The sequence below is a fragment of the Rattus norvegicus genome, chromosome 3 (assembly GCF_036323735.1).
Source record: "Rattus norvegicus strain BN/NHsdMcwi chromosome 3, GRCr8, whole genome shotgun sequence".
NCBI lineage: Eukaryota > Metazoa > Chordata > Mammalia > Rodentia > Muridae > Rattus > Rattus norvegicus.
The window spans coordinates 144,871,684-144,897,813 of record NC_086021.1 but is presented as its reverse complement, the minus strand read 5'-3'; the positions used below and the strand labels follow the sequence as shown (position 1 = coordinate 144,897,813).

The window sequence follows — 26,130 nt, the reverse complement described above, 5'->3', positions numbered from 1 at the left end:
AGTTGGTAATGCATACACCTGTGTCACCCAACCCCCCCCATTAAGACACAGATAATTGACTTAGGCTCAGAAAAGCACCACGCACATCCAATCTCCAACCACACACCACCCTAACCATACTTCGTTTTTCACCTGAGACGAAGGTCCTAGGTCTTTGTAGAAAGGGACTCATACACGTTGCACTCCTGGTGCCTGGCTTATCTCCCTCAGGTGATATTCTTTAGATCAGCCATGCTGCTGCGTGCAACAGTGCTTTTCAATACATATTGATCAGCTGATTCTTACCGATGTTGATTAAATAATTTCAGCTGATTCAAAGTTTTAAAATACAATCATAACTGGAACGTCTCTTATGTCCCATCGGAAGTCAGGGCTGTTTGTTGATGATTGAACAAAGGCAGGGTATGCTTTGTATAAAGGAAATCAAGGCATCATCTTTTAAAAATTATGTCCAAATACGTGCAACAGGACAGATGATATTTGGCTCTGAGACCCGCCTTTTTCTGGGTATAAGTAATAGTGATGCCTAAGTGTTTTTTTTTTTTTTTTTTCTCATGGGAAATGTTTTCTGAACTTTGGAAAGCAAAGCCCAAAGGGAGGCTATGGCTTGGCAAAGGGAAACATCCATATTTGAATTCTTTCAGCAGTAGTTCCCCACTCTCCGGGTTGCAGGGGTGATCAAGGAAGTGGAGAATTGAACTTCCACCCAGTGCCTGTTTCAGTACTAACTTCTTGGGGGAGTCCCAGCTCACTGGAAGAGCACCAAATGAAAAAAAAAATTTAAAGAATCCCCTGAAGCCCACAACTGTCTTCCTCAAATATGGGTTCCCAGGCTGAGAAAAGATTAGGTTCTCTGTTATTTGCTGGGAGCCTAGTGTTTCTTAGTGACTCCACATTCCTATTATGTTATTAGGTGCTTTTTATTCCTTGAAACTTTCCTGTTAATGAAGTGAGCTAAACTCGCCGGTAGATAGCACTGATCTCAGCTTTTATGAAGCCCAGATTGTTGCCAGCAGGGCAACTTTAAATCCCAGGTAACTCAGGTGGCTGGCTTAAAAATTCTGAACTAAATTCTGCTCCATGGCCTCCTTCTAGGAGTTAATGTGGGACACAGAGCAGGGACTATTGGGTACGCTAACTTGACTAGAGGTAAAAGTAAGGAACTGAATAAGAAGTGAGGATTATTATGTTTCTGAAAACTTTAGTGGAAAAAACCCTGCATTGGATTAATGTTGAAAATGGGATGCTTTGCATTCGTGATAATTGGGCGAAGGAGGCCTGGGTATACAAGTCAAGGCAGCTGCTGCACAAGCCAGGTGCTTCTGTGACCAGTTGCTGCAAACTCATCCTGATTTTGGATATGCCCCTACAATTATGAATTAAGTTACCCCGGGATGGTTAGAATGAGATGCATTGCTATTACGAAATTACCTTTCTCAGGTGGTTAAAATGCCAAACTTGCTTAACCATCTTTGGTGGTCTTGAACCAATGTACTGCTCAGCTTTCTCAACATCACCAAATGGTATCAGGCACTATCTATGCTGGGCTACTCTATGTTGGGCATAGATAGCCACAAATACCTGTATTGTTATGGTGTCACCTTCCTTCAGCATTCTGGAAACTATTTTTCTCTTTACCCATCATGCCCGGTTGTCTAGAAGAGTTGAAGCACTAAACTGATCTCGGAAAATCAGTGCTTTTCTTCACGACCGGCCCAATGCAAGGCATGAAACTCTTTTCGTCCTTTAATGGTAATCTGTTTTCCTAAAGAGCTCCATTTAAACCCGCCTGGAGTGGAGCAGGCAGAGGCTTCAGCCAGCCTTTGGGTTCCCTTTGACCTTGATTATGACCAGGAGTGTCGCTGCTAATTGCGAGGCCTGCCTCAAGGTGGAAAATGGCATCGGTTTCCACCACCACCCAGGAGAAGCCAAGTTCTGTGGCCCACGATAGCAGTTAGGTTCCTTTCAGGCCGCGCCTCACCACCCAGAGAGCAACGCGGAGGCCGCCTACAGGTGCGGTCCCGCCACTGCGCCGGGGCGGGAGGCTGGCGGAGCCCTCAGCGTCTAGGCAAACCCTTCCCGACTCCCGGGCTAAGGCCCCGCGAGTGCCCGCCGCCCTCTCCCCCTGCTTCCCCGACGCCTCTGCCCTGGTGCGGTCTGGAAAGGGCGCTGGGAGCTTCTCCGAGGCTCCATGGACTGGGATTTGGGAAGGGATGGCGCGCGGCCGAGGCTTTCCCTCGAGTTTGCGGCAAGTCTGGCTCCGGGAAAGTTTTTCAAAGTTCCCAGCAGCGTCTGCCCAGGTCGCCTCTGCGGGGCGAGGAGACGGCGGCGAGCGCGCCAGTCTCGCCGCCGCCAGCACAGAGCTCTGGGCTCGCTTGTTGGGAGCGGCCCGGGTTCCCGGCGGGCAGGCCCTCCTCCCCGGGGCGAAAGCCGCAGCTGACGCAGGCTGCTCCAAAGGCGGAAGCCGCCCGCCCCAACTGCTCCGGCCGCACCGCGGCGCCTACACCTGGGGCTTGCACGGGAGCCCAGGCCGTGCACCGAGGGGGCGGTCCGGCGAAGGCGCTCAGGGCGTCTCAGAGCCACGGGCTCCTCCACCTTCCTTCCAGGTTCTTTTCTCTTGGCCCGGGCTCCCCGGGACAGTTGTCTGCATGTGGGGGGCCCCCGGGCAGCCAAGCCACCCGGTCTGTCCCGCAACCTCCAACCCCTTCTCAATTCCTCCCCTCCCCGACAACCCGGAGGAAAGGGGCGTGTCCAGTAAGCGCCACGCCCCTTATGAATATTAACAATCGCGCATGCGCCTTGTTCCGCGTGTTGAGAAGAGGTGGCCAGCCGGAGTCGCGGCTCCTAGACCGGCGCTCCGGCTCCCTCCGAGAGCCAGGCGGGCACGCGTCATTGTGTTACCTGCAGCCGGCGGGCGAGCTAGGCTCAGGTTTTTTTTTTTCCTCCCCTCCCTCCCCCGCGTTTCATGCAGCTGATCCGAAAGGGAATAAAAGGCTGCGCATAATCATAATATAAAAGAAGGGGAGCGCGAGAGAAGGAAAGAAAGCCGAGAGGTGGAAGAGGGGGGAGCGCCTCAAAGAAGCGATCAGAATAATAAAAGGAGGCCGGGCTCTTTGCCTTCTGGAACGCGCGGCTCTTGAAAGGGCTTTTGAAAAGTAGTGTTGTTTTCCAGTCGTGCATGCTCCAATCCACGGAGTATATTAGAGCCGGGACGCGGCGGTCGCGGGGGCAGCGACGACGGCAGCCTCGGAGGGAGCACCAGCGCTAGCAGCGGCGGCGGCGTCCGGAGTGCCCCCGGCGCGCGGCGCAGCGATGCGGTCCCCACGGACGCGCGGCCGGCCGGGGCGCCCCTTGAGCCTTCTGCTCGCCCTGCTCTGTGCCCTGCGAGCCAAGGTAGGAGTCTCTCTCCCGCTCTTGCTCCCCGCGGTTCTCTCCCTTCCCTCGTGGCGTTCTGGACGCGGGCGGCTGTGGCTCCCAGTGCAAGCTCCGGAGCCCTTGAGTACAAGGCTCCCTGACCCTGACTCTTCACCCGAGAGGCTGCACCCGGTGTGGAACGCTGGCTTCCCAGAGGGGAGACCCTGGCCTCGAAAGATAAACTCCTCCAGGCTGGGCAGAGTGCGATCATTACGCTCTTGGTCCTTCGGGACGCTTGTCTTAGTTTTTCCCCCGCACTCGTGGGTTTTATGCCCCTGAACCAAGTTAATCCCTGAACCTAGTCTTTGCACATTTATTTTCACTTGCCAGAGAAGATCTTTGGCAGCTTTGGGGTGTGTGTGTGTGTTGGGGGTGGGGTGGGGGAGTCTAGGAGTCCCCACTTCCACTTCAAGAGAAAACTTTCTCATGCGTTGACCTCCTTCCTCACTGGCAGGTGTGCGGGGCCTCGGGTCAATTTGAGCTGGAGATCCTGTCCATGCAGAACGTGAACGGAGAGTTACAGAATGGGAACTGTTGCGGCGGAGCCCGGAACCCTGGCGACCGCAAGTGCACCCGCGACGAGTGTGACACGTACTTCAAAGTGTGCCTCAAGGAGTATCAGTCCCGCGTCACGGCCGGGGGACCCTGCAGCTTCGGCTCAGGGTCTACGCCTGTCATCGGGGGCAATACCTTCAATCTCAAGGCCAGCCGCGGCAACGACCGTAATCGCATCGTACTGCCTTTCAGTTTCGCCTGGCCGGTGAGTGAGCGACTCGAGGACAGAGTCGAACGCGGGTCCGAGCCTTATATTGCCTTGAGAAGGATTTAATGCCACTTGAAACTTGGCACTAAGTTGAGAGGCTTTTGGGATGGCAAGTCTGAGAGTCCAGACTATAGCTAGAGCTTGAAACAGATGAGCCGGGCGGGTCTTCCATTCTGGGTGGTGTCTGCTTAGCGCACGGAAATGGGGTCTCTGAAGAGGGAGAAAGTGCCCAAGGATGCTAATTTTATGCTTGCTACTTGCAGTACCCATCCCGGACCAGGAGGTCATTATAGATGATTTCTTTGCTTAACTAATTAAAACTTGTAGCGCCGTGGAAGGCGACTGCGCACAGTCTGCCCTGCAAATGCTGTCCAAGTTGGCACCCTCCCCTTTCCCGTGAGCCGCCCCGAGGGCGGGTGTGTCCTTCCTGCAAGGGGGGGTGGGGGGGCGGTTTCCCGCAGCTCTAGGAGATTTCGGTGTCTTGGAGGGGTCCTCTTCCAGCCTGGGGTGGCGGCTGCAGGAGGTGGGTTATCTCCGGCTGGCGTCCAGGTTTTAGTCTGGGAACCTCCGCCCCCTGCCGGCCCCTTCCTCCCGCCCCCGCTCGGTGTAGCCCTGGCTGCCTTGCTCCCAGCGGTTCCCCAGTTCTGGAACAGCTGTGTTTGCAAACTTCCCCGGGAAGGGCGGGCGCGCACACTCGTCCGGAGGGCACCCGGCCTCCACAAACCCTTCCCGCGCCGTATAAAGGCTTAGAAGAGACAGCCCGCTCTAAGTAGTGTTTGCGGGTGCAACTGCGTGCTCCCACATCTCCCCCTTGGCCCTCGGATATGCTTGAGGCCGGCGTACCGCTGGCAGACTGCAGCAAAACCCTTGCAACATCCAAAATGGGTGGAAGGAAGATGGGTGCGATTGCAGAAAGGGAGGAAAGGGAAATGGTGGGGGGTGTGCCCGTTGTCCAGGAGGCGTGACCCGCTGCCAGGACTGGTGCTCCGCCAAGCTTGAGCTCGGAGGGTGGGTGGTAAGAGGGGGAGCTCTGTGCCCCGGAGGATTGCTTTCCGCCACGTGCTCCGATGGGGTGCGCTCTGCTGCCTCCTACCCGCGGGTTTGGGCTGTGATTTGAAACTCTGAAGAGGGGCGGGAGAGAAGCCTGTCTGGCTCTGTCTGTGTGTGAGGCCGAGCTGGCTCTTAAAGTCTGCGTTTACAGGCGTTGGCCTTTGCTGTGGGTGCGATAAGACAGTTATCGAAAACATGCTATTAAAAGGGTCTTACTTTGGCAGGGGACTGCCGCTGTAGGTGAGATCTCTTCAGATCTGAGGGTTGTGTCTGTTGTGGATTTCACTTTTACAAAGAATGTTTGTCTTGTTTGTTAATCCCCTATTAGGGAGAACTTTAAGCTAAAGAGGTTGGCCACCTCTAAATCTGACTGGGTCCAAGCTTAGGGCGGATACTGGCTGCCCTTGAGCTGTGTTTGGAGTTTCGGGAGGAAGGGGCCTGCAGGTGGTTCCACCCTTCCTAGGATCAGTCAGAGCCCCTCGCTTTTCACAAGACCATAAAAGGAATCTTATTAGTGATGTGGAAAAAAAAAAAAACCGGCAGGCCTGGCTGAGGTTTATTTTGGAGAAGAGGGGTCAGAGGGAGGATGGCTTGGAGGAAAACAGACAGGCTTACTCCAGAGGCTGGGGGCCGGGGGGTGACCTAGAAGTGTGGCTGTCTGCTTTTGACACCTGGAAGAGAGAGAGTTCCCCACCGACAAGGAGCTGAAATGGTGTGAGTGGATGGAAGGTTGCCACCACCGCTGGGCTCGCACTCTTCGGTGCCTTCAGGCCCCACGGGTCACCAACCATGAAGTAGATTTGGCTTTTCTAGAAAGAGGGAGACCCACTGGGGTCAGCACTGAGAATGTGGTTCTTTTTGAAGCCGGGCCAAGTCCATGGATCTCTCCTAAACAAGTCTCCACACTGCTGCCCCCAAAAAGGCCTCCAGTGAAACACAAGAGAAACTCAAGTTTGGGTGTGTGTTGTTTTAGTTTATTTTCCTCAGTGTGGTTAGAGAACCGCTGCTGTCTAACTTCCAAGAATGGCTCCAGGGTGAGTCTTAGCTTCAATGAAAGCCTTAAGCTTCACAAGTGTTAGTGGGGGGGTGGGAGGGTAGCACAGCATCAGTCGCTTTGGTAATTAACACCTGTCTTTAAAATGGGCTGGGGGTGTACCTCTTTGAAATAGTATTTGCCTAGCGTTATTAAAGGTCCTGGGTTTGAATTCAAGCACCATAAACTTACTTTTTTTCTCCTTCTTGGATAGGTTATAGTGGAATTGGTGCCGAGATGATGGGGTTCCAGAGTAGGACATAATTTAAAAGGCAAACAAAAGCGCTGGCCTAGCCTGGCCTCATAGCCACATAAGCTGCCAACCCTAAGCAGACACAGTTGTCATTTGGGCTAAGTCCTCCTAAATTGGCTTATGGGGAAAGGGGAACACTCTGGTTGGCAAAGCTAGTTCAGTGAAGGTCAGGTAACTCCTGTCTGTTGTTTGATAGTATGGGCCCTGTTCGTGGTGTAGAGCAGGAAAGAAGGAAATGATTTGGTAGGATCGGAAACACAATCTACATCTCAGCCTGGGAGACACCGAAGTGGACCTTGCCATACCAGTATCACATTCCGTTATTACCCCCCTCGGGTTACATCCCACTCAAGTATCGACCACCCTGGCCCCAGTCTTCCAACTTTGTGCCAATGGCTTCTGATTGTGTTGTCATTCGTGCTGCAAGGGAGCTCAACCTGCAGCAACTAAGTCGATTTATTATTCTCCAATTTGGATACTAGGTGATAAGAGCATAGTTATGACAGGTAATTGGGCTTAACGAGAAATGATTTGGGAATTACCATTAATAAATCACCGAAATGGTTAATTTGCACCTCCCCAAATTAGCTCAAAATCCCAGTAGTGTCTGCTCATTAAAAATGCATTAGTGTAATCACTTCTGTCTTTCAAAACCTCCATCACATGGCTGCATTGGTGGCCCTAAATTGTAATGACTTGGGGTAAAACATCAGGAGTATCTGGCTTTATCTTTAAATTTAAATGCCACTGACCCTATTCAGAGTCTTGCCGAGAGCAACTTTATTTTAGGAAAAGCCAATGGAACGTGACTAAGGTAGCAGAAGAGGACGCCAGCTTGACCCCTTGTCACACTTAACAGCCTCAGTAACTAAATAACAGGAGTTAGAGTCAAGTTGCCATCAGGTGGTTAATCACAGAATCTAAATTGCCAGTCCTTGGGTATGATTATGCTGTCTGCTATCTCTCCTTTAGATGCTTGTGGACACAGGGAAGACAGAGGGTTAAGGCTCTCCTTAAGTTAGCTTTTTTTTCTGTACCTCCCCTATGTGCTTAGCATGTGTGCAGACAGTGCCCTTATGTAAGTGCTTAGCACAAGGGATGTTCTGTGTATGGAGAGAACATCTGTTGTTCTTGTTGTTGTTCTTGTTGTTCTAGGAAATACGCCTCAAATGTTTAAGCTGCTTTACTGGGTTTTTTTGGGGGGGAACATGGAGGTAGGGTGGCCTGCAGGCATTGTAGAATAGCTGTGACCTGGAGTACTTCGTTGGTTTCTAACAGTTTTCCTTCTTCCACAGGTATAGCCCTGTTGTTTTTTCTTCTTATCTTCTTAGCAACTTGCCCAAACCTCCAGTACTTAACAAGAATCTGCAACCCACCAGGTCCACACCCACAGTTCCGTAACTTGGAACATTTGTCAAGCGTAGTGAAGTTAGGCTCAATGCTGTTGGAAAGTAAGTTGGTCAGAAGCAGAGGCAGCAGCAGTGAAGTAGCCAGCAATCCGAATGCTACCTAACGTGCTACCTGGTGCCTTCGGGGACACTCTGTTCAGAGGGCATGTGGGGAATTTACCATGGAGGGAAAAGGCTCTTTGTGAGAAAACAAGGCCAAGGCCATAAGGAAGACTCCTTCACTTCACATGTGAAAACAGGGAATGCAGGGAGCCAGATTCCGAGTAGCCATGTTCCTGTGGTGGAAAGGCCTAACTTGGTTCCAGTGCCAGGCTTTCTAGACTAATCAGATAGATTACTAATGTGAGGATGCATAATCTTTGGAAGTGCATACCGCTAGCTTGATAATCCACAGTGGTAAATATTCCTGAGAATTCTTTTTTGATAGTTTTAGAGACATATACCCTACCTATACCAAGGTTTCAGGATTCAAACTGTTCAGAAGTGATATTTGGCTCCAGCCCTTAAAAATACTTGAAGAGTAATTAGAGCAAAATAAACTTTTCTTCCAAGGGCTGGACGACGTATATGAAGGCATGAAAGTGAAGATCCCAACATGATGGGGAGGGAGGTGAGCCTTGGGCTCAGAAAGCTGCTGTTGCTAGGTTACTGCTTGGCCCACAGCAACCCCTTGGTCCTTATTCATAGTGTCAGTAACAGCTCTCATTGGAGCAGCACATGTGCAGGGAAGACATTCCCAGGGTGGCTCCTAGTGGTTAAAGGGGGCATGTAAATAATCAAGCCGAGTCCTCTACCAGCTCAGCCCAGTTTTTATGCACTTTTGGTAAATAAGTAGAAAGGCTTCTTGTTCAGGCTTGCTCTGTGTGAACTGGACGGTTGTGCTTGGCTGGCTCTGTGGTATTCTATCTATTAACCTCACCACCCTTTTGTAACTGGTGCATTTAATTATCAGTGGGATGCCTTTCAAACAGGTAAGGGTAATGATGGGAAAGGGGTTAGGGGCCTCTCATTGAGAGCCTCCAATCTGGATATGAGCTCTGGGGCCCCTTGGTGAGTCTTTGAGGTGGGCTTTGATGAGAAAATCACTCTTTGTAGCCAGATCACACACTATTGACATGTCAAACCCTGCAGAAATGGTCGCTTTCTATGACCGGAGCCTCAGCTTGCATGCACTAGGGGAGTGGTCTTTTTTTCACCCCTCACCTTGCCAAAACCCTAAAGGACAGGAATTGTGTGTGCCCACACATGGACTCTCTGAACTCTTTTTTTGTTTCACATGTTTTGTGACTAGAATATTTTATACCCTGGCCACCCAGACGAAGGCAGGACAATGGAGTTGGCTGGACTGACTGAAGTGAGGATTACTGAGAAGAATGGGGCCTCTCCAGAAATACTGCTAATACAGGACAAGTGACAGGAAGCAACAGTTGAGTCAGCAGAGCGCACGCAGGGCCCCTGACAGACCTGGGGCCAGCAGGCTGCGTACAATGGCTGTGTTGGCACTCGGGGCATTCCCGGGATGTGCATGCCTCTGGCGGGCCTGCCTGTCACAGTGGTCTGGGGTTTTGGACTCCCCACGCGTGCCATTTGGATGGCGGTTTGTTTGTGTCCGTCAGCTTGGCAGGAGGGGAGGCAGCCGCTTCTTAGGGCTTGGTTTGGCTACCACTGTTGCCAGGAAAAGGAAGCTCCCAGCTGCCAACACAATCACCTTTGTTTCTTACATCCCCCCCTGCTTAATGTGGCAATTAAGTGCTTACTGCTTTGCCCAGTGCCAAGGTAACCTCCATAGAGTGGGGCAGGACAAAGAATGAACCCTAGACCAGCAGCTCAAGTGTGGAGAATAGGAGGAGGTGCCTGGTGGCCCACCCTCGGTAAGGTGACCTGACGACTGGTGCTATGCCTTGAGGGCTTTGATGCCAAGACTCTTCTGTAGGTAAAATTGTTTGGAATCCCCCAAAAGGCTGTCCTGAAAGCTGACCAGTACTTTTCTGATGTTTCACACGTCAGCCACCTTGCTGCCAGATGTCCTGAGCCTCAAGTGGGCAAGGGACAGAAGTGACTCACTTGAAAATCCTGCTCCTGTTTTGCTGTGCCCCCTTCAACTACTACTCTGGGAAGACTCAGGACAAAAATATGAAATCTGGGTAACTGGTCAAAGTCTCTTTTATTGTTTGAACCAGAGTGAAACTCAGGATTTGCTTGTTGTTTGCTTTTGGGTGTAAAGTTAAGATCAAACAAAACTTGGTTTTTGAAGCCCCTTACAAATTCCCCCAGGACTGGGGACTTGGCTTCTGCTGAGGATGGGATTTGCAGTGGCCAATCACATGTGGGTGATTTGTGGCTGGGTACCTGCTTGAGTGGTATGAGGTACCCTTGGTCTAACATCTCACTGTCCGGACATATAGTTGGGGATGTACAGAGGTCAAGCATGGGCCTGGGAAAAATTAAAGCTCCCTAGCAACTAATAATCATTGCCAAATTATCTTGAATGTTGATCTATAGTGTGGGGATGGAGTGGGAGGGAAGAATGCCTCTTAATAGAAGCCTTGGAGGGAATCCTTTCTCTGAAGGCAGGGCACCCATGCCCCAGGAAACCTGGAACTCTCTCTAATCCATGCTTTCAAGAGAAAGCAAAGTCCAGGCTTGGCTGCTGTCTCTGCAAGCCCTCACCCTTATTCTAGCCCACCTTCAACCCACACAAGAAAGGCACTTGATTAGGGCATCATACTGCCAGCCCCTGGGGCTGTGGTACATGTCTTTCCTCTTTAGCTGGGGTAGTGTTGGCCAGCAACTTTTGAGTCCAAGGTGAAGCTGGCAGATGGCTTGATCTTACAAGTTCTTATGCAAGGTCTAAGGATGCCTTCTGCCTTGAGTATGAAGCTGACAGAGTTCATACTGCTGTGCCAGCTGGTTCCAAGGCACCTTTCTTTGCAGTGCTGTCTGTGGGTATTATGTGTGTTTAGTGCTTGTGCAAGTCTGTCAAAACTCTCGGTATCAACGCATTTAATCAGAGGATTAATTACAGCAATATTGTTGAAGTGAAGGATGTGGGCCTCAACGTGACCAACAAATGAAGGGCTTAATTATACAGAATCAGCCACGCATCTGGCCTCATTTCGACTTGGCTCTCACCATGAACCAGTAGAGAAATATAATTTCTTGCTGCTCTTTGGGAAGAGTCCTATAATTTGTAGGAAGTCCCAGGAAACTTAAAGAGGCTGTAAATAAGGTGTAACTTTCACTAATAAAATATTAACGACAATAACAATGTATTTGGACCTATAACCACTAACAGGAGAGCGCTGGGTATGTGTCCTAGCTTGCCCGGGTTTGCTTGCTTTGTGAGCATTTTCCCACAGTTATCAGTGAACGAAATGGAATCCTGCTGTAAGTATGAAACCTATTTCGGCCGAATTCCAAAGCAGGGGCCTATCACAAGATATTTTTTGTCGTCAGAGCAGACCTGGTGTGTCACTGAGAGAGTAGTGAGCTTGCCTTGATTTATGAATGAAACCTCCTGCTTTTCTCCCATGCCTTCACCCTATCCCTGCCATCTCTTCCCCTGGCAGCAGTGTTTTCTGGTGGCATTGTGGTTATCTGAGCAACATAAACATGGTATGTGTTTGTACCAGTGGCAGAGCCGTGCTGCGCAAACCTGTTCCTGTTCTGCTTCTCCACTGTATCTCCAGCCCCCAGATAGGCTTAGCGAGATTCACTTCAGTGCCTATTGTAAGTGAAGATTGGAGTAAAAGTGAAAAGTTGCTAATGGCTTGGGTCTCAGGGAAGAGGGGATGGGATTCAGAGACACGCTTAGAAGATAAAAAATGCTTCAGTAGGATAACTGGCATCTTGCCAGCCTCCAGGGAATTGTTTAGTTACTGAACTGATTATTCCAGGAATGTTAGATCTTATTGACAGATACATTCATCAATAAACATAACCCATGGGTGTGCGATGCCTTCTCCTTTGTGCTTTCTCCCACAGACAGCCACAGCCCACCCCACCATCTAAGCTAGGTTTGCTGCCTTTGTCTTAAGTCTTTGAGCCTTACCCCTCCTTTTTCCTAGAGTCACCTGATACTTGTGGGAGCTGGGATGGTCTCACACAGACAGGGCTTTCAAAGGGGTTCTGAAAAGGAAAAGGGGGCCTCCCTGGGGACTGCCCCACCAGGGCCCAAAGCGTAACCTTAGCAGTTCTCTCTCAGTACAAATACCTGAGTAGGTTGGCTTGGGGTAAATTCTTTGTGTGGGTTTTTTTCTCATGCACTAGGACGAGGGACTGAAAAGTTTTGGGAAACCTATATGCTATGTGTTCCCATTATAGGGAGGTACTCGTTTCTGGTCAGGGCTTTGGGCTGCTTGGCTTGCTTGGTATGAGCCCCGGGTGTCCCTGCCAGGTGAAAGGAGTTGTCAACCTGTGAAGAATATTGAAGAGAAGAAATTGGTCTGGCTTCAGATACCCTGTTGCCTTTCTCCACCTTCTATTTCGGCTTGACTCCTGGTGCCAGAACCACAGAAACTGTGGGCAGCATCTGAATCGTAGAGTTGACCCCTGTATCTGAATCACTAAACTTTGCTTTTCTGTTTTGCAGAGGTCCTACACTTTGCTGGTGGAGGCATGGGATTCCAGTAATGACACTATTCGTAAGTATCTCCTCAGGAATTCTCCCTTAAATGCTGGTGTGTATAAAGTGCAGCGCTTGGAAGCCCAGAGGAAAGTTCCCAGTGCCCCACCCCCACTGGGGCTGAACCTGTCCTTGGAGTCTATTCCTCAACTTCTAGAACTTTCAACTGAAATATTAAGTAGCCAGAGTAGACTCCCAGTTTATTCAGTCCTTGTAGAAAGGGACGTAGTTTATCTCCGGATAGAGATCTTAATGGTTTTACAACTTTAAAACCTTGTAGACTGCTAAAGGATCAAAGTAGTGACTTTTTAAAAGTCCATTTAAACTTTAAGTGAGCATTTAATCTCTCATCAGAAAGATAAAGCTGTAAAGGGTGGTGCTGGGCTCTAAAGACCGACCTTAAATTTCACTTGGTGGGCAGGTGAGCCCCAAGCCAGCCCGAGTTTCCCACACTGCTCACCACAAACCTCCCATTGAAGCAGAATTTCAGAGCCCCTGAAGTCATGACCTGCCCTGTCCCTTTTGAAAGATGGCTCTGTTTTCTGGGCAGGTTGCTTTTCAGGCCTGCAGAGAAGCGGCTGGGAGGTTGGAGAGGCAGTGAAGGTGTGCTCTGCTGATGGTGGTCAACTGTAATGTAACATGTTTTCCCTCACGCTGGAATAGACGGTTCCTTTTTTATCAGCAGAGCCTGGTTGTCTTTGGAAAACCTGATTCACTCTGAAATATTTTGATCTGTTCAGGAAACTGTTGATCCATTTTTTTGCTTTTGCCTCTGTTCCCAGAATGCCTTGCACCTTCTACTTCTCTACTGTTCCTTCTTTCCTTCCTTCCTTCCTTCCTTCCTTCCTTCCTTTCTTTCTTTCTCTTTTTCTCTCTTTCTTTCCTTCTTTCTCCCTCCCTCCCTCCTTCCCTTCCTTCCTTTCTTTTCCTCCTTTCTCTCTCTCTCTTTCTTTCTATCTTTCTTTCTTTTCCTTCTCTCTTTCTCTCTTTCTTTCTTTCTTTCTTTCTTTCTTTCTTTCTTTTCCTTCTCTCTTTCTCTCTCTCTTTCTCTCTCTTTCTTTCTTTCTTTCTTTCTTTCTTTCTTTCTTTCTTTCTTTCTTTTTCCACTGCTATTAACACCTTTCTCCCTTGTTAACATCACTGTGCTTTTCTACTGTAGGTGACATACTGAGTAAGTACCCAGCATGGGCATAGTGACAACTACACATAAATTCAATGGGAAGTCCAACATTTTTTGGGCCTCTTAGGGCCAAAAAATCCTTGCCAACCCTTGGTGTGAAGCAGGCTGCGTGTCATTAGGGTTATTCTCTTGCTTTGGCATTCAGTTATTCAGACACCAGCCCTGCCTGGGAGGGAGCTTATAGAAGGCCAGGATCAGAGATATCTCATTGTGATACACATTTATGCTTTGAGGGTGGTGGTGAGACAGTTTGCTACTGTGCTTATGGTTGGTGTCAGCCAAGGTCACGGATACCTGTTTGTCCTCCCCACAAACACTGAGCTCTGCCTGGACACTATCCTTGCACCTTCATGGGTGGGGGACAGAAGTGGGCCTTCTGCGTACACTGGTGCTGGAATGGAAGCCCTGAGATGATTCCTGCCTAGCATCTGCAGAATCTTACTGAACTGTCTGTCATCCCATTCTCCAGGGCTCTGCCTCCAGGTGCCCGTGGCCTGTCCACAGTTCCCCATAGTTATCCACATTCCCAGGCAATGGGAATCTCTACATTTTGGGACACCTGGATATCACATTTCTTCCTAGGGTCACTAGTGTCTGGACAGGAGACAAAGACGACTGAGATGAGAACAGTTTGCTTTCAGATCTCACCTTTTACAAAGAGAGACATAGTCACAGATAGATGCCCGTCACAGTCATAGAAACTTACATTATGAGCCTTGGGCTTTGTGGTTTATCTGCTTTTCTGTCGACTCTCTTCATTTTTAATCTATTATTTTCAAGGTATCACAAATTCCAGTGTCGAAGCCAAATTGGAGGTCCAAGAGCTTTAATGGTCCCTTTAATGGAGCCCTTTCTGGGTGACCAGCACCAGTATTTGGACAACCCGTGCCATAAGCCATTCATGTGGGAGGCCTCGTACTCTATTTAGCATCCATATCTATTTAGCCTCCAACTTCTGAACAGTCTTGAACTTTTGCTCTCCATATGACCCCAGCTGCCTCCTGCCATGTCTACTGCTGCTGCCCTGGTCCACTTCACGGCTGCTTGTACCTTCGGAGTTAGTGTTACTGCCACATGGGCCTGTCCTTACTGGCTCAGGTCAACTTTCAATATCTTCTCCATTCTTGTGCCATCTTATTTTACTTTTTTTCCTTCAGCATAACATTTGATGGTCATCCTAGTGGTAAAAGCTCAGCAGCTTCCTGTAGCTTTTGGGTCAGATCTTTGTATGCCTTGTCTTAACACACCGTGTCTACTGTGTCTGTATCTCAGGACCTTTGTGTGCACTGTTTGTTAGTTTGGCTCCTTGTTTTCTTCACCCTCTGCCCTTACAAAGCATCTAAGGATGCCAAGGAGCCCGATAGGATAGTGTGGGCTGTTCTTGGGTAGCTCATTGAGTTGCAAACATCCTGACTTTGCATGTAATTTACAGCAGATCCCCAAGTTTGGGTCAGAATTTTTTTTCACATCAGCTCTGTAATTCTCCCCAATGAAGGTTTCCCTTACCATTCTTTGGTCTGTGTATATTTGTAAAAACTCAAATATAGTCTAGGCCAGATGAAGCTTCACGTGCTTCTGAAGTCCCAAGGCTGACTCCCAGCCTCAGTCTTCCAGTCGTTCCCAATATAACTCAGTACTATTGCATATAGAGATCCAAGTTTCTCTTTTTCCAGCAGAGCAAACGATTTTAGTATATTGTAATGTTTAGCTGATTGATGGGCAGACATATCCAGGAGTCCTTGAGACCAAGTTCTCCATACAGCATAGACTTCTCTCAGTTAAGGTTATCTAGGTTTTCTGATTGGTCCTTGAGTTGTGGTCATGGTGGTTCCGCCTCCTTTCTTCTGGGTGTGCAAGGCTCTGTGTCTGCTTCGTGATGCATCTTGTGCCAGTGAAATATACAGGGAAGTGTGCTAATATTCTTTTCCAGTCCTAAGACTGGAGCTACCCCAGGTGAGGCCCCCCCCCCCCCCCCCCCCGTACTCAGTGGCCTAAGCTAATGGGAGAGCTGAGTCCTGTGACAGTGTAGAGGCATCACACAGTAAACTCTGGCTCTGTAACCCTACATGCCGCATACTCTGTAGCTTCTTGCCTCAGTGAGTGTAAAGTTATTTTCATAGCTTTGTTAGCCACGCCCCCCCCAATGGATTCTGAAGTTGACTTCACAGCATTTCCTGAAAGTTAGGTTGAAGTGCACTGAACTGCACAGAACATTCGTTAAGACACCTTTGCGACATGGCTACCGACCGTGTTTAATAATTCCTCATTAAGCTCTTAGAGCCACACAGCAGTAGCTCACTGCATTTCTCAACTGAAGCAGCAAAGCAAACAGGCAGTTACTGGAGAGGCATTTTTGCCATTCTTTGGTCTGTGTATATTTGCAAAGACTCAAGTACAGTGTTACCTGCACGTGGTTCTACGTGTTGCTGGATGTAAGCCTTGCAGGTATGTGGGCTTGTTCAAGGCTTGCTCTGCCTACACCATGGTCCAGACTGGCTGGGGGCTGTGTTGGTTGTGTATCGAGCCACCCAGGAGTTGTTCTCCTGGTCAGCTGTAGGGCTTGTCTCACTTTGTCAAGGAGCACAGGCTCAAGGCCTAGAAAAACAGTGGTGTAGGTGTGCAGGAATCACAGACATCGCAAGTAGGTCCTACATTGCCTCGCCAAGGTGGCCTTGAATTTGACAAGGTGATGACTGGCAGGTTTAAGAAAACAAACAGCACCAGGCTGAGTGCTGACTTAGAGCCTTGTCTGTTCACATCCTCCTGCACTCCTTGCTCCTGGGGTTTAAAGCTATTTTAGTCTCTTAGTCGAGATTGTCAGTGACCTCAGGGTAGGGGCCAGGTCGTACTGCTTCTGAGAACTGCTTGGGCTCTAGACATTTACTTTGCCTCTCGGGCATCTTTAAGGTACCTGACTCAAAACAGACACAAACACAATGCCTCAACCTACCTGTCTGCAGGCTGAGATGAGTTTCCTCACCTCTGCCAGCTCAGGCTGATGAGAAGAGTAGACTGTATGATGTTTTTGTTGTCGCTGACGGAATGCGAGCTTAAAAGAGTTTATTAGTGGTTTTGCTTGTTTTTTTACATATTGCAATCCACTCCTTGGCTTTCAGTGAGGAATTTCAAAATAGAGCTTTTCCAAGCAAGACTTGCAGGTAAAATGTAAAACTCCCCAAACAAACAGAACAACAAACAACAACAACAAACAAACAAACAAACAAACAAAACAAAACAAAAATAACAAGAAAACCCCACTACTTTTGTCTGGAAAAGAACTTTAAGAGCAAATCTCCTATGGAGCAGCTTTCTGTGACATCTAGGAGTTTTTGCAAATCAGTGTTTAAATCAGTGCAAAGCAGCGTGTTAGAAGAGTTGGCAAAGGACACTATCCCAGGGACAAGTACAAAAACCGTCACTAAAAGTCAGCTAAAGCAGGAGGCACCTATCGTGCAGAGCGAGGAGAGGAGCTGCCGTACTGCAGGTGCAGCCCCTTATGCTGAGGACCTGCTGGCGGGTAGTGATGGGTCACCTGTGGATTGGATGTGTTGTCGGTGTGCACTGAATCTGCACTGACGTTCTTAGGGTATTTCTGGGTGCTGGCCAACGTTCATGGGTGCAAGCATTCAACATGCTTGCTGTATCCTTGAATAGCAAGAGGTTAACGTTACATATTTTTAAAGACTTTTATGTACGTGAGCGCACTGTTGGTGTCTTCAGACACACCGGAAGAGGGCACCAGATCCCATTACAGATGGTTGTGAGCCACCACATGGTTGCTGGGAACTAAACTGCGGGCCTCTGGAAGAGCAGTCAGTGCTCTTAACCACTGAGCCGTCCATCTCTCCAACCCTGCCAGAGGGCAGCTCTAATGTCTGGGATGCCTGTATACTGGGGAAGAGGTGCATTTACTCACTGCTGTTTCAAAGCACCTGGCAATGAGTTTGAATGGTAAATTGGCGTACAATGACGAGGTTACAGCTCTTGTTGCTTTCTTTTCCATAACAGTTTGATTTTTTTTTTTTGGTTGGTGGTGTGTGTGTGTGTGTGTGTGTGTGTGTGTGTGTATGTGTGTGTGTGTGTGTGTGTTTCTAGTCTGAAAGTAGCCAAAATGGTCAGATCAGAAGTTGCTAAGTGAATGTTCATGATGTTCTTTTTCCCTACCTCTAGAACCTGATAGCATAATTGAAAAGGCTTCTCACTCAGGCATGATAAACCCCAGCCGGCAGTGGCAGACACTGAAACAGAACACAGGGATTGCCCACTTTGAGTATCAGATCCGAGTGACCTGTGATGACCACTACTATGGCTTTGGCTGCAACAAGTTCTGTCGGCCCAGAGATGACTTCTTTGGACATTATGCCTGCGACCAGAATGGCAACAAAACCTGCATGGAAGGCTGGATGGGTCCTGAGTGTAACAAAGGTATGGATTCACGCAACCGAATGGACTGGCAAATGCCGTTGGCTCGTCGGGTTTGGAACCAGGTTCTCACCCTTAACGGCAGTCAGGTGGCAGAGTGGGATTCAGCCGTCATCGTTACCTTCGACTGAGGCATGAAGATGCTGTATATAGATTCTGTTAGTGCCCTGTCCTGAGCCCCGCTACCAGCTGGTGTCCCCATCCCCCAGCTGCTGTGAGTGTTGGCTGCTAACAGCTCGCAGCTGCTCCTTCTCCAGGGAGTTGTCCTTGGCCAAGCAGGAGCCACTCTCTGCCCTATCCCGGCAGTGAACAGTTACTGAGTGACTGACACACGGGGGATGGGGATGTTACAAAGGCTAGCCCCTTTGCATTAACACAGTAGAATAAGATTCGCACTCCAGAGGTTCCCCCCACCTCCCACCCCAGGGATCACACTGAAGTCAGACCCCAGCTGAGACCATATCCTTGCTCCTCCATAGGCTTCATCTGGCTCCCCATTCCTTCCTCCTCTTACCAAATCTCCTCCTCAGACTGCTGAGAAGAGCCTGATGGCAAACAGAAACAGGCCAGGCCAGTGATGTTTGAACAGACAGTGCTATGGGAAATGACTGTCCCTGAGCTCACATGTCAATGCAGCAAGTTTCACTGGGCATCTTTGAGGTTTTGGCATTAAATAAAGGCGGGAATAGGTGGTAATCTTTAGAGTCCCTTACTGTCTTTTCTTCCCTTTTACCAGAATTGAATAGTTCTAATTCCTAGCAATAGAGTTGGAGATCCTAGCACAACAGATGCCATTCCCTCACGGACATAATATACCTTGCTGGCCTTGCGAAATCAGTAGATAAACTCCTTTGTTTAGCTTTAGATTGTGAGGGATGAGGCGTGAGAGAGGATATTTGGTCTCTTAGGCAGCATTCCGATCTTCTTTGGTATCTGGTGACAGTAGCTTAAAAGATGGCACTTCTGGAATTGAGGACAGAAGGAATTGCTCAATATTTTAAAATTCAGTAGCAATTTATTTAAGTTCCTGAATGTCCGTGTTCTTTAAGTGCCTCTTGATTTCTCTCTTTCTGTCAGCGAGTATAGAATTGCTTTGTGAGGTTACTTGTCCACAAGATGAGCCTGCCTGGTTTTTTTCTTTTTAGCTCCGTGGGATTGTTGAAACCAGGCATTTAGTGGGAGGCCCACCTGAAAATGTGGTGCTGGGACAGTGACAGTGTTGGGGTGGGGAAGGCAAATGTCTTCCTTTTGTCTCTTGATGGAGGGGGACCTCGGCCCTGACAGGGCTCGAGGAATAACATGCTGAGGGGCTCTCTGATCATTTGTCCCCAAACAGTATGATCTGTTCTTTGGGTCTTATGTACTAGACCATTCGAGTGACAGTGGCCCACAAAGTACAGGCAGTGCTAATGGAGCTTTCTCTCTTCCAGCAATATGCCGACAGGGCTGCAGTCCCAAGCATGGCTCCTGCAAACTCCCAGGTGACTGCAGGTAAATGACCAACTAATTGAACTCCAGTAATCAACCTTTACGCTCTCTTACACACACACTCGCTCTCTCTCTCTCTCTCTCTCTCCCCCCCCCCTTTCTCTTTGATGCAAAACAGAAAACTGACTTCATTGTGAATGTGCCTCTTTATTATTATTTTTGGAGGCTGAAAAACCTAGGGGGGACAACACAAACCAGGCACTTGGAAAGCATATTGAATCATACCAGCTGTTGGGTGGAATGCATCCTTCTTCATTGGTGCTGAGGAGTGAGGGTGGGGTCAAAACCCCAAACCAGGATCCTTAATGGGCCTAGCTGGCATCCACATATATTAACTGTTCTGTAAATTGGTAAGACCCATTTGTAATCTTCCTTAAGTGCTAATGGACTGGACTGGGACGAAGCTTTGTTTCCCCTTGTCTCCTCCTCCACCCCGGCTTTTCCCCTGGCACCCTCCCCCACTTTTCCCACCAATAGGCAAAAGTCCAGCATTCTTCAGAATGGGATTAGTACAATCTCCTGGCCCCTTTGCAGGCGGGAGCTGGGCTGTGGCTGGAGGTTAATGGCTGTGCTGGAATCTGCTCCGTTGAGCCTGATGAATGTAGACTTTGCTGCTGGCCTTTGAAGTCTGTTCTTTATGGTCCAGGGACAATACTGAAACCAAACGGAAGCCTACCCAGCCTGTTTCCCCTTCCGATGCCGGTTTGGGGGGCTTTTTGAAATGGACATTATGCCAACTTGGAAAGGACTCATTCAGGAAATACCTTTGGTGACTGTGGCATTTTGACTGGTCTCAGGCTTTATTCTCCCCCAAGCCTTTAAGAATTAACAAATTCGATGACACACTAAGTGGAACCCCCTTCAAGTCCTGTCACCTTTGCTCTGAAAGGCTGCACTCACTGACTTGGAGCCAAAGACAGTTTTGAAACCGTCTAAAGGCACAAACCCATAGAACGAGGTGCCTGGTGCTCTTCCTAAAAGAACAGCTTTTGATTTTGAGGGTCTGTGGTGGGCCCCCAGCAGTGATGCTGCCCTGAAACTGTAGAATTAACTGAGACTTGCTAGATGGTGCAGGTTCCTGCTTCCCACAACTGGCACTGACTTCCCAGTCCTTGGTTGGGCCTAGGAGTCTGCATTTGACAACTTTGCTCAGTGATTTCTAGCTCAGCAAACACTCAGGTTACTGCTTTAACCAGTCACCCATAGGTTTAACCTTGGTGACTCTTAGCCCCACCCCGTGCTCTCTCCCCGAACCATGGGAGCGCTAACTTGCCACCGAAGTGATTCAAGGCAGCTGGGAGTAAACTTGAGAACAGGTTGTCCTGGAATTGTTTCTTCCTGCTTTTTGAAAGCTGATTTCCAGGAAGCCTGGACAGGATTTACCCAGTTAGAAACATGCCTGGTCTCCGCTGACTGTGGCATCCAGCGGCATCCTTGTCAGAGAGGGAGCAGAAACCTACCTTCAATGACTTGGCTAATTAAGGCTATTCTGGTGAAAGTAAAGAGCGCTAGTTATTCCCGAGCCTTGGAGCCTGCTCCTGATAGCATCAGCCAGGCCAACTGAGATGTGCACCACTGTCATCAGAATAAACACCCTGCTGGGCAGGGGAGGGCCCTCCCAGCCAGAACAACAGGCTTTGTTTCCAGAGCTGAGCCCTTTCTCTTTCGAAGTCTCACCTCCCACACTCCCTGCCCAGACATGCACCACTGCTCTTATTTACTTAAGGTGCAACTTTCCCACACGCCATTTGCATAGTCTCCCAGCCCAGTCCCTGCTCTCAGCCTTGAAAGAAAATCAAAACAGAGCCTTCCAGCTAAGGAAGTTCAGGTTGAGTCCTGTTCCCGAAATAGTTGCAAGGCAAGTTACCTACCTGTAAGTTGTCTTTTGGGTTATGTATTACATGACTGCCTTGTTGTTGTTGTTGTTGACGTTGACTCACCCACAGGAGAAAACTTAACCGATTTTGCTGTTCCCAGATAGACTTGGGTTGCCCCTTCCTGGGAGTACAGGCTGGTTTACTGCCAGCCTGACAAATAATATCAAACTTAATTATGAGTCATCATCTCAGGAAAGTCAGCTTCTCATGGGGATGCTAATCATCTATCATTACCCTGGGATAGCGTGGTAGATCCCCCTGTTAGGGTCAGTATTTTTATTTGTTTTTGTTTGAAGTCATCCGTGGCCTCCTATGGCTGCTTTTTTATGCTCGGGCATTGAGCCTTCATTAATTAAGAGGTTGGTTGGGTCCTCAGCTGTCCGGCTTGGTTTTACTAGGCAAACCAAAGAAGGGTAAAAAAGGGGCTCACTTGGGACACCGAGAGGGAGGACAAAGTTCCTTGGCCCCATTAGTTACCTCATGTCTTCTAAGCTACGAATATTGATCTGACAGAATGACTTCCCACCCTCCTAACTCCCACTCACTTGGGTGTCTGCCTCTGAAGAGAATGGTTCCTGTCCAGTGGCATGCACTGTTCTTAGATCAGTCTTCTCAGTAGTCACTTGGCATTTAAACCGATGGTCTAGTTTACAGACCCCAGAATCCAGTGTCTGATTAACTTTAAGCCCCACATTCTAGTAGTTGTGGGTATTTGGGCGTAGATGACTGTTCTGAGAAGTTAGGAAGCAGTCCGGATTCTCAAGGGTTCAGTGGCTTCTCAGCCTGGGTGATTAGCTAATAGCTAGCTTTCTATAACTTTCCCATGACCAGGATTTGCTCCTTTGCCTCCAAGCTCTCTGGAACTGAAAGCCCTTCCTTTGGGTGGGGGCGGGGGAGGCAGGAGGGTTTTTTTTTTTTTTTTTTTTTTTTTTTGGTTATTTTTCCCCCCAGAGTCACAGCTGAGAAGCTTACAGGGAGTTGGATCTGATCCTGCATTTCCCTAGACCCTGCTCTAGGCTGATTCTGCAGGCCCACATCTGCTCCATCTTCCCTCCTTTATCAGCATGCAGGGTGCTGGTCCCTGTCTTTCCAAGACCCCTTTGTTGAAGCTTGATTTTGAGAGTGGGGAGGTTCAAGTTGCAGAGAGCTTGAAACTTGAAGACATGGTTTGAGACCTTGCCCTGCCCCCCTCCCATCCCCCCACCCCAACCCCCAGCTGAAGGTTCATGTTTGTGGTTTTGTTTGGGCATCAGAGATTCCATCTGACCTCAAAAGAGTCTTGAACTCTTAGAAAGGAAACTCGGCTCCTTTAAAACTAGATGATAAACCAAGTTTGTGATCCCCTTCTCCGGACCCCCTCCCCTCCTCTTTTTCTAAAGTGAGAAATAATTATAAAGCAGCATTCCTGGCCAGGGTAATGAGTCATAAATTATATATGAATTGGTTCCCAGTGTTTCCATTCCACTCCCTTTCCTACAGAGACGGGTTTGGAGATCCAGGTCTCTGTAAGGAGATTGCTCTCCCTCCCATTTAAATCCACAAAACCAAGGAGGTGCTGTCTGTCACCCTGTCACCCCGAGTTCTGCACAGTCTGAGTGGGGCTTCATGTGTATTGTTACAGAGTTGTACAGTTGGTGTCACCAGAGGCTCCTTCCCTTGAATGGTCTGTCCTGACTAGGACCTGGGATTGATTTATTCCAACCCCCACCCCTTAGTTTTATTCATGGGAGCCTGAGAAGAGAATGACTTTGTGCAGGGCACCCCGTGCTGGCTACTCCCCAGATAGCTCTCCTTTTGTCAGGGTATGCTGAGAGGACACACACTGGGCCAACTGTGAAGTTACTCATACAGAACCCCAATCTGCCATCCTGTCCTTTCAGGGGGGAGGGAAACAACCAAGAAATAGCTGTTGTTGTAACCATGTGCATCCGGGGCTGTTTGGAAGGCTAAGGGAAGGGTATGCTGTTTGTCTGCAGGTGCCAGTATGGTTGGCAGGGCCTGTACTGTGATAAGTGCATCCCGCACCCAGGATGTGTCCACGGCACCTGCAATGAACCCTGGCAGTGCCTCTGTGAAACCAACTGGGGTGGACAGCTCTGTGACAAAGGTATGACGTTGTGGAGCCCTGAGGGCTTGGTGGGTGGGAACTGAGGTTATGGGATAGAGCAACAGTGTCTTAGGGTTTTACTGCTGTGAACAGACACCATGATCAAGGCAAGTCTTATAAAGACAACATTTAATTGGGGCTGGCTTACAGGTTCAGGGGTTGAGTTCATTATCCTCAAGATGGGAACATGGCAGCATCCAGGCAGGGATGGTACAGGAGGACCTGAGAGGTCTACATCTTCATCTGAAGGTCGCTAGCAGAAGACTGGCTTCCAGGCAGCTAGGTTGAGGGTCTTATAGCCCACACCCACAGTGACACACCTACTCCAAGCAGGTCACACCTTCTCATAGTGCCACTCTCTGGGCCAAGCATATACAGACATCACAAGCACTAATGACCACTTTTATGTTTTGGTGTTTGTTGCTGGAGCTAAACCTAGGGCCTTTGCTGTGCTAGTGCTCAGCTCTAACTATACCCCTGGCCCTGTTTAAGTTTTCACAGGGGCTCCTATTGGGAGTGTCTTTGAATTTGCCTTTAATGTTGTGAGATGGTTGGTTTATTTGGGGGTGAGCCTGTTTTTAAAACTGGCCTGGCCCAGACCTGGGACCAGTTAGCAGTTTGTTCCTAACTTTGGGATTTTTGTTTTGTTTTGTTTTTTTGGCAGATCTGAATTACTGTGGGACTCATCAGCCCTGTCTCAACCGGGGAACATGTAGCAACACTGGCCCTGACAAATACCAGTGTTCCTGCCCCGAGGGCTACTCAGGACCGAACTGTGAAATTGGTAAGTGGCCCAAGCTGTTTTGTGTGTGTGTGTGTGTGTGTGTGTGCGTGTGTGTGTGTGTGTGTGTGTGTGTAGAGGGCCTCTCTTTGCCTTCATGTTCTGCACACTCAGTTTGAAAACTGAATAGTTTTTTTGTTTGTTTGTTTGTTTCTTTTTTTTTTTGACAACTAAATTTGGGTGGGTAGGGAAGGGGTTGTTGGATGTGGTAGAGGGTGAATAGGATAAAAAATGTACTGTAGGAAATTCTCAAAATACTTAAAAATTTGGAACTGGAAAATGGTAGCTTAAGGTCACAGGTCACCAAAGGACCTAAGGATTTTTTGAAGCTAAATTCAGTGACTCAATGAAGAGATGCAGGACAGAATGGGACAACCGATGAACAGAAGCTAGATTATCCTATTTAAAATTGCTAAAGATGGCATTGTTTTGATATGGCCTTCATAATATTCATAGAGAAACATGACACACACACACACAACAGACGTGTGGTGTGTGTTTGTGTGTGTGACAGAGAGAGAGAGAGAGAGAGAGAGAGAGAGAGAGAGAGAGAGAGATAATACTCTGAACCCACTCATGAAAAAGAAGAGAATAGTTTTAAAGTTAAGACTTGTTATCTTGGCCCTTCTCTGGAACTATGAGACACTTTGAGACAATGCTGACAACTGAGGGAGGTTGCAAGATTTTAAATGAAACATCAATTCTAAAAGGTATTGAAACTTGCCTTGAGCCAGCTTAGGTAGTTTGAAAGTTTCTTCCCTTTTGTGTCACACCACAGCAGTGTTACGTCACAAGCTTACTTTTGATGTTGTTGTTGTTGTTGTTGTTTTATAATCTGCTTAAACTAGTAGCTGAGGCAGGGGACTGGCTCTTGGAGGGAAAGGGATAAGATACTTATTTTACCGCTTCTCTGACTGCCCTTTCTCATGCATTCAGCTGAGCATGCCTGCCTCTCTGATCCCTGCCACAACAGAGGCAGCTGCAAGGAGACCTCCTCGGGCTTTGAGTGTGAGTGTTCTCCAGGCTGGACTGGACCCACGTGTTCCACAAGTAAGTCAGCCAGGTTTTGACATGCGTCCATTCTGGAAGGTTATTGTGTGGCCAGAGAGGTTTGATGGGAGGGACCTGGGCTGGTCCAATAGACCTGTCTTGGTGACAGAGGGGTGGGTACACTCAACAGTTCAGTGGGTGGTCTAGTAGCACTTGTGTGATTCCTAGAATCTCTTTCCTACCCACTAAGATGGCGGGCAATGTGTCTGTGGTAGATAGAATCTGATCGCCTTGCATGCGTGTCATAGAGCTGACTCCTCCAGTCTTGTGGGAGAGGACTTTAGATCAACTACTGAATGCTGTCCTGTGTTGCAACTTAGCGTTGAGGCTTGGCAATATTATTGTGGTACTTTTCAGTGAGGAGCTCTGATCATACATAATGTCCTCCAGAATTACTCAGTCTGTGGACTTTAATGAGTTCGTGAAACTTTGAGGGTTAGCCAAGCCTGAAAAACCACTGTCTTTGACACCTGAGGAGCAGCGTGCAGTGTGGTCAAGACTGTGTGTTCTGGAGGTCGTAGGTGCCTCTGTTCTGGCTGTGATTAATGGAAGCCAGCAGGCCTTGTAACCTTTCCTGGGCCTTTCTTAACCGGGGCAGGAGCAGTTCCCACTTGGGAGGGTTGTTATATAGTCTTGGTGTGCAAATTTGTGGAAAGAGCATGGCACAAATAATAAATAA

At 48.7% G+C, this 26,130-nt stretch overlaps 1 protein-coding gene across 1 annotated transcript in view; it reads left to right on the top strand.

Moving 5' to 3' along the window:
- The first annotated feature begins 2,930 nt into the window (after window positions 1-2,930).
- Jag1 (jagged canonical Notch ligand 1) overlaps window positions 2,931-26,130 on the top strand; it is a 35,431-nt gene continuing 12,231 nt past the window's right edge. Inside the window, 8 exon segments of the mRNA NM_019147.2 lie at window positions 2,931-3,393; window positions 3,869-4,174; window positions 12,514-12,565; window positions 17,897-18,151; window positions 19,579-19,639; window positions 23,490-23,620; window positions 24,285-24,404; window positions 25,338-25,451. Of these exon segments, the coding sequence (NP_062020.2) occupies window positions 3,313-3,393; window positions 3,869-4,174; window positions 12,514-12,565; window positions 17,897-18,151; window positions 19,579-19,639; window positions 23,490-23,620; window positions 24,285-24,404; window positions 25,338-25,451 (1,120 nt within the window). The 5' untranslated portion in view covers window positions 2,931-3,312.